This window comes from Paracoccidioides brasiliensis (assembly GCF_000150735.1).
Source record: "Paracoccidioides brasiliensis Pb18 unplaced genomic scaffold supercont2.10, whole genome shotgun sequence".
NCBI lineage: Eukaryota > Fungi > Ascomycota > Eurotiomycetes > Onygenales > Ajellomycetaceae > Paracoccidioides > Paracoccidioides brasiliensis.
This window is the reverse complement of record NW_011371367.1, coordinates 644,350-652,098: the sequence shown is the minus strand read 5'-3', so window position 1 is coordinate 652,098 and position 7,749 is coordinate 644,350. Positions and strand designations below refer to the sequence as shown.

Here is a 7,749-nt window from a genome sequence, read left to right as displayed (position 1 = left end):
GAATGAGAAGAAAGAAAAGTTTTAGCGCACCAGATAAAGAAGTTAAACCTCTTTTAATTAGAGAAGAAGCTAGTCAATGCCTTCGATGTTCCTGACATCCACAGTGGTTTTAATTCATTAAATTTCCCGCCTCTCCCACGAAAGAAGAAAGTGCTCTAGAGGTATAACTCAGCCGCAAGAAGCATGTGAGGATTGTTTTGCCATATCCCCTTCGTTAAAATGGGCAGAAAATTCACCATGCCTTTTCTAATTCCATCCAGGTGGCGTAGGTTCCTTCGGTGGTGTGTCTCGACTCTCGCCTTAACTTTTTCTCTCTTCCTCAGTTGCCTCATGTGTTGGCATTCCAGGGACCTACGAGCCAGTTAAATGTCATCAGCTGAGCCGTTTGCTGGTGTCACAATTTTCGCTCCCTCTCTAAAAGACGAATGAAACATCCGTTTGGGGAATGGAATGCCGAATCAAGAACGCCGTCTCGAGAAAAAAGGTTTAACCCGTCCAACTAAAGCCAAGTCTTAGCGGTCTTGGGAGATGACCTGCAAGCGAATATGGAATTCGACAAACTAAGGAACCAAAGAAAAGTTGTGCCTAAAAACGGGAAAGGCTGCAAGGGTTGACCAGATTTGCTGCTGATTCTGGGCCCAATGTCGACGAGAATGGGCACCAACACATGCAATGTCCAATCTCCATCCAGACCGTGAGCGGTGTTCTGACCAGCTAGTTATACCAGCCATGGAGGGGGAGGGGGGGGGTTTGCTTGAGAGTGCTGGGCCAGATTCCAACAACAGCTAGAATTTCTTCCTAGTTTGAGTTAGAATCCATTTCCCATATCATTGATGGTCCCAACAGGCTATTTTCACATGGCCGGCCATGATCCACCACAGAAGATGGTTGGGGGGGGGGGGGGGGGAAAAAATTCAAAAATAATAATCACGCCAAAAATATAAGCGAACTACTTTTCACATCATGATCTGATTTCCGGAATATGTTTTTTTTCATGGACTGCCAACTTCAGTGATTCATTGACAGTTTTTGTGATTGAAACGGCCAATGACATTTCGAAGATTGCAATTCAACCTTCCTATCGGGTGACTCAGAATTGCGACTCCGTGGCCCTCAGGAATGATGCTGATGCGGATAACCCAGGATCTTCTTAACCTGCCTATGACGACACGGTTGCTGACCACGGGTACAATAATAGGGTCAAGGATTCTCCGCGGATTTTGGACAGCCGCGGTGTTAGTTTTACTTATCGTTGCTAGGATCAAAGCCTGGTCTTTAGCCAGAGTTATCGACTCTTTCATGATGGACGAAGATAAGAACAGACGATTTGTGGGCACTGCGCTTCTAATACATAGGACCTGTGTGGCACATAGAGCATCTCATATCATCATTCTTCGATAAACTAGTTGGCTAGTTGCCCTTGTGTAGTTAGTTATTGCTGCCGAGGTTCCTGGATCTCTCTGGCAGCTCCAACTCTTCACTCATTCAGCCTCACTGCGCCAAGCAGCAGAATCCACCAGCCCTAAACCCGCCTCGAGAGTAAAAGAAACGGCCGGATGAACAAGGAAGCTTCCGATTGACTATTAACCATTACGAACAGTCGGCTAACTAACTCTCGGTTCTTGGGTTTACTTCAGCCTGTCTTGAGTTTGGAACTTTGGACATAGTTTACTTCGTTTTTGTCTCCTTGTCTTATCACATCATTCGAAGACTTTTTCGCAGCACTACATTTTGCCTTCAAATTTCGCTTTAGCAGGCATTTGCTGAAGCGCAATCATTTGCTTAATCTGTTTGCATATGTAAAGCTTTCATTCAAGTCAAATCTAACTAGGTAGTTACCATTCATATTTTCTCAGTACGAACTATTTTTGCAGACGGATTTCTCCTTCTCACACCAGCTTTACAAGTTACCTTGCCCGGAACACTTTCTCCGCAGCGTTGAATAACTACACAGTCCATCCGCTTGGGGACTTCCCGGAATCATCACCACATAGATTATGTTTTCGCTTCAATGGACTTTGCAAGTGTGTGTCCAAACTACCAAAGCAGCCTACAGAGTATGGCTCAGCTGCCGTCACCTTTCCCCTTACACAGGCACGACGCCTGAATGCAACCTTATCCAGTCGCTGGCAATCTTCCTTCCCCCTTGACTTATTGTAAGACAGTTTGTGTCGTTCTGCCTAGGCTACGTTTCGAGGAGAATTGTGTTAAGAGTCAGGTGGAAGTGTGAGAGTAAACCGGTTCGTAAAGAAAAGGAGAGAAGAAGAAAAGAAAAGACAGAGTAATCGAAAGAACTGTACAGAGTACACACTTTCTTCATGCTCCTCTTCGTGAGTTCCATCTTCTTCATTCTCCTCTGGATCTGACAATATTGCCCAAGCAATTGAATTTGAAGACTCGAATTTATAGCTTCGCCACCACAGACAAAGAAAGAGGAAAAATAAGAAAAATCCTTCTTGCGGAATACAGACGCTCTTGGATATGATAGAACGCAGGCTGCTCTGCGCTTCGGCCACAACGCCATGGATTTGCGCAATGGATTTGCGCAATGGGTGTCTGATCCGTCAATCCGTTGACAACAAATGGTAATCTTTGGACAACACAGAGGCCAATGGATTTCACCCTGCCTCCATCCATTGTGGCCCGCTGTATCGATTTCTATCAAAAATTCCTGCGGACTTTCACTCTCAACGGCGGCTTGATACTGAATTTTGGTAAGGAGTTGTAGTGTCTTGTTACAACTGGCAGGCCGTCCCCCCGTCAACGTCCCAAAAAGAGTGTTTCGTTGGGTCACTCGTGGTTATTGATGATTTGCTCTCTGTTCGGACTGAGGTTCATTTTAATAGTATTAAAGAGCCCACTCAGGAGACGCAGGTGTTTGTTGTGAGCTGAAAAGTAATGGCTATCGTGAATGAATGGAAAATTTAAAATAACTCTCTTTGGGAGAATTGGTGATTTATATCATTGCAGGAGAAGCTGTCCCTTTGTAGCAAGACCCCCTATCAACAACCACAATTGGGGATTCCATTTATATTGGATATCTGTGTTGAGCGGAGTTTGCCCCGAGCTGGTCTGAGGGATACAGACTCCTCCGGTGTTAACTTGGTTGAATTCCATCCTGACATCCATTGAATTACTGTTTCAATTTAAAGGAAGGGAGTGGCAATAAACATGGGCAAGGAAGATATATATACCAAGGATTTTGGATCATCCCTTTGGGGATTACTGATGGGCTAATCCATCAGTATGGCAGAACTATGGCACACCAAGATGGGATGTCCCATATTGTCCGGGATGGAGGGAGGGTTCTAGCGGCGCGTATTCCACGGGCATTAACCCAGATGCAACCTTGGGTGTTGATCAAAAGTCAAACCCCCGACGGTTCTGAAGCAATAGCCAATTTGTCCCGAAGCTCTTTTGCTATTGGAAAAGGCTGGGGTTAAGAACGAGACGGGTAAAATCCATGGAGGCTTTCCCAAGCGCACGAAAGATATTCTCCAGACTGGAATTCGGAACAACCTGTTCACATCATCCTGTCTGACTCGGGATGTTGGGCGTATCCCCGCTTGATTGCTTTCAAGAAGAGGCATTTTCCCCATCAGCCTGAATCAAGAACACAGATGACGACGACACATTCTGACAGTTACAAGTTGAGGATATACGGATGGTGTAGTTAGATAATCCAGGTGTTAGCCTTACCGTGTTCAGAGAGAACAAACTCCAATGGATGGAAATCGGATGGAGCAAATGCAGAGGATAGATATTGTCTTGAAGTAAGGAGTGACAGAGTTTAAGTTAGGTGAATAACCTTGGAAGAGTGTGTGCGTTTCGCCAACCGGGGAGCTGTTCATCCATGGATGCCGTCTTCAGCTTCCCGAGGCCCACCAGAACAACCATGGATAGAACCCTCAGACAACTCCTATTTGTTGCGCTCTGTGGAGGATGATTTCTTTATCAAGCCAGAGAGAGCCAGATGTAGCCATGTGGAATTACCCCAATAACTACGCATCAGATAAAATCCTCGCGCCGCGATTACTTCCGCAGGCGCATAGTTAACTATAGTTAGTTATATTCTCATTGGCTTGAAGCTGAATTTCAAATGATGGACACACGGCTGCTCTTCCTCCACCTCTGAACAGAAAACAAACTCCGGGAATGTCACACATATCATATACGACGGAGTACGGGAATCCTACGAGCCTATTCTCATGAGCATGGCTTCTTGTGTTTGCGAAATGATATGGCTATATACAGCACTGTCTAGTCCATTCCGATGAAGGTGTAGACGGAGCCCTCTGCGTCAAGAGATCATCGATTGAGCAGGCTTTCTCTCTTTTCTTCTGCAGTCGCAATACCCGCTATTGCGCTCCGAAATGGCCCAGCTTCAGTCTGAATGAATGGAACACAACGTATGGGCAACGTATAGACAACGTATGGACAACGTATGGACGACGTATGGACGTCCCCCCCCGCCAGGTTGTGGCGGATGGCTCTTTCTCCCGTGCAATGAGTGTCCCCGGCTGGCACTTTTAAGGGGCTTCAACCTCGAGTCCGACATTCTCAAATGGCGCTCTCTAATGATTCGTTTTTTTTTATTCATTAATATTATACCACAATTGCTACATTCTATCCCGCCTGCATTTTTGCAGCCTGCCTGCTTCCCCCTGAAGGTATCATCGCAATCCAGCTTTGCCCCCCTCACGCCGGTCAACTCTAGTCACCGATCCGTCGTCAAAAGTTTCCTATCCCACGCGCTGCCTGCCTGTGTCGCAGAGACAGTTTTTTCCAGGGAATGGATTAGGGAGATTATCTTTGTCACTGTCCTTATCTTGCCTGGGGATATAGCACTTTCGGATGGATGCTAACTTGGCGGCCCTGGAGAGATAGCAACTCTGCTTGATTGATCCAGTGATGATGGGAATAATATGGCACCCATTCATAAACATCCCCTTCGGACTAGGCAAGCACAAACACACGTCCTGCCGCCACGCCCCGCGAACGGCCCTACCGGAGAAGCTGTACCAGTGACGACTTTCTTTAGCTTGAAAACCTTCTTGGCAATCATGATTGCCACCTTTTCTATTTTCATACTCACTATTTACTTTTGGAAGTTGTCCTCGTTTCTCCGTCGGTTTACCAGACACAGGGTCCTGGGCGGGAATAGTAAGTCTATCCGATATGCAAAAACGTGGCACGGGTGGGTTCCTTTGGCCGAGCACGAGGCAAAGAGGGCGCGCAGGAAGAGCCGATACAGGAAATTTCGACAAAAGATCGCATGGAGGTCGTCTCATGCTGATTACAACTGGGTATGGTGGGATCCAAAAGGTGCTGCTGTGGAACAACACTTCGAGGACAAAAGGCATGTCCGCTGGCTCCCTCGATGGTTGAAGAGCTATGAGCATGCAAACGCCGATTTGGCTCGTAAAGTGTCGAAAGAACGTCCTGCTGATTCAGAAAAGCACCACCCAGAGACAAATTCGAAGGCAAAACCTGGTTTGCGGAATTCTATTAAAATTTCCGCCCAAATTGTAAAGGCCCGTAAACGCCCACGATCAGGGAGATCACCAATATTCCTTGATGGCTTCAATGACAGAATACTCCCGTCGATGTTATATAACGGCTTCCGTCGAACTTCTGGACAGAAGGTGGCTGGTCGGACTCCCTTCAATTCACGGGGTGCTGAACCTCTGCCTTTATCGGCGGACAGTTCAAACCGCAGTGCCCGCTGCCAACGAACACCAACACCTGATTTCTCACAGAATGGATTAAGGCGATGTGTTTCACTGTCTCACCTTCCTACATCCCCAGGACATGTTGAGTCAATACCCGCCCTTGGAGCTCACAGGAAGTCTGCTTCAGAAGGTTTTCAACGGAGCACGGTCCAGCCGATACATTTTCCAAGACTATATTATGGTCGTTTTCGAACGATAGTACCGGCCGACGAAGGTCAAAATCATCTGGTGGTTGCCCAAACTGCGGTGGTTACGGAAAAATCGCTGAGTTGGAAATACAAAGCCTGGGCCGCACATATGCAACTCCAACCGATTGAGCAACCACCTCCCTACCTTCACGGACTGGCTGGACGGCCGGGAAGCCCCCTATCAGGAATTTTGAAAGCCCTGAGATCATCTGATTACCAGTCTGAGTCTTCAGAATACTATTCTCGGATCCCAATCCGAAACCGTACCTCTGAGTCTTTCACTCCCGAGACGAACACTCCTCAATTCCCTTCATTGCCCACGTTTACCCCTAGTATCCAACGTGGGCCTCCACAGCATCAGGCAGCTTATCTCTCTGACGTTTCACTGGGCGCACTCTCTGTAGATGGAACTGGGGATGCAATTCGATCCCCACTCGCCCAAAGTAGCAACCTAATCCATCCAGGAAAAAAACCTTATAATGCCGACAAATCCATCCACCAACCAATATTACCGCCGTCCACAGGATTCAGTAATCTCCCAAGACAGCCGCTCCACCCAGCGCAAAATAGGGCCGTCTCGTTCCAGCTCCCAAAAGCTCAGCAAGAGGAGCGGGTTGGGCCATGGGCGAGCCCACAGACTCTATTGAGCAATGCTGAAGTTAGATTGATCTATGACCTCGATCGCAGGCTCGAATGGCTCTCGAGTGAAGTTGAGCCTGGTCGCCAACCGTTTCAGTTTCTGCTACTCGCAAACCATTGGTTAAATAGGTCTACGTGGACAGTGCTGGATCCGGTTTCAAGAGTTTCAGTTACAGAACGGAGGGAGCATGGAGATCCCAGATTCAATTACCCTCTACCTGCGCCGAAAAATAACACCTTTAGACCCAAATACCCCACGCAGCATCGTCTGAAGATACACGCACCGAGACTTGATTCATGGCGAGTGGCCATTAATGGCGCCAGGAAGTCATCCGGGGCACGGGAATTCTTAAAAGCAGTTGAATTATTCGAAGGCTCGGCTGAGGAACCTCCTGACGGCGCCATTGACCCGGCAAGCTGGATTCTTCGAAGACCTCCGCAGGGGTTCGAGATGTCAAATAAACAGGCGAACGCATACTACGAAGGGATGGGTGGCTGGTGTGAGAAGCTCGATGACTGGCAGAATGTTTGCCGGGCGTACAGGGCGCGCAGGGTTATTTGTGAAGGCGGAGCTAATCGACAGAGGATAAAGGAGGTTGCAGAGATGGCTGCTCGTCCCTGTCGGAAGGTGATCAAAAGATGGAATCGGGCTCCACAACAGTTTTATCGGACAGAGAAGCAGAAGTCGAGGCGAAAACACCAGGAAATGCGGCAGGTATTGTCTGGTAGCGGTTCGATTCCGCGCCATCACCAACGCGATAGTGCGCCGGGACGACGACCAGCGATAATAACCCTTGGGTCAAACACGCCGGGACGCAATGATTCTGTCGTATCCGTATCTCGATCCATCATCGTCCCTTCGGGGAATTCAGCAAGTGGATATCTGTCGACGAGGCGTTGGGTTGCGATGGATGGTAGTCATGAATCTGGAGACATGGTCGTGGTGCTTGAGCAGGAGGCTGTGCAGTTTGAGCATACGGAGCGAGATCCTGGTTGAGAAGGCAATAGACGGGGTAGAACGAGCAGCTGCAGCAGCTGTCGTGCTTGAGGGGCAATAACAGCACGTCTGTTCCGGCTGGCTATAAGCAATTGCTGGCTGTGATTGTGGTAATTGTGGTGCGGGGGTGGGGGGGGGGGGGGGGGGGGGGGGATTAAATAAAATTCCCCCCTTTTTTTGAATACTTTTTTTT

The 7,749-nt window shown here is 48.1% G+C and overlaps 4 protein-coding genes across 4 annotated transcripts; 2 read left to right on the top strand and 2 right to left on the bottom strand.

The window, feature by feature from the left end:
- Positions 1-1,016: 1,016 nt before the first annotated feature.
- Positions 1,017-1,301, bottom strand: PADG_12243 (uncharacterized protein; the record flags this gene model as incomplete). Its single annotated transcript, XM_010764323.1, has 1 exon — positions 1,017-1,301. One exon carries the CDS (start codon positions 1,299-1,301, stop codon positions 1,017-1,019), a length of 285 nt encoding a protein of 94 aa, XP_010762625.1.
- A 645-nt stretch (positions 1,302-1,946) lies between these two features.
- On the bottom strand, positions 1,947-2,524 carry PADG_12242 (uncharacterized protein; the record flags this gene model as incomplete). The annotated part of the gene is made up of 2 exons (XM_010764322.1): positions 1,947-2,180; positions 2,312-2,524. The coding sequence occupies 2 exons, from the start codon at positions 2,522-2,524 to the stop codon at positions 1,947-1,949; spliced, it is 447 nt and encodes a 148-aa protein (XP_010762624.1).
- A 733-nt stretch (positions 2,525-3,257) lies between these two features.
- On the top strand, positions 3,258-3,443 carry PADG_12241 (uncharacterized protein; the record flags this gene model as incomplete). Its single annotated transcript, XM_010764321.1, has 1 exon — positions 3,258-3,443. One exon carries the CDS (start codon positions 3,258-3,260, stop codon positions 3,441-3,443), a length of 186 nt encoding a protein of 61 aa, XP_010762623.1.
- Positions 3,444-4,925: 1,482 nt separating this feature from the next.
- On the top strand, positions 4,926-7,556 carry PADG_07117 (uncharacterized protein; the record flags this gene model as incomplete). The annotated part of the gene is made up of 1 exon (XM_010764253.1): positions 4,926-7,556. The coding sequence occupies one exon, from the start codon at positions 4,926-4,928 to the stop codon at positions 7,554-7,556; it is 2,631 nt and encodes an 876-aa protein (XP_010762555.1).
- Between the last annotated feature and the right edge of the window lie 193 nt (positions 7,557-7,749).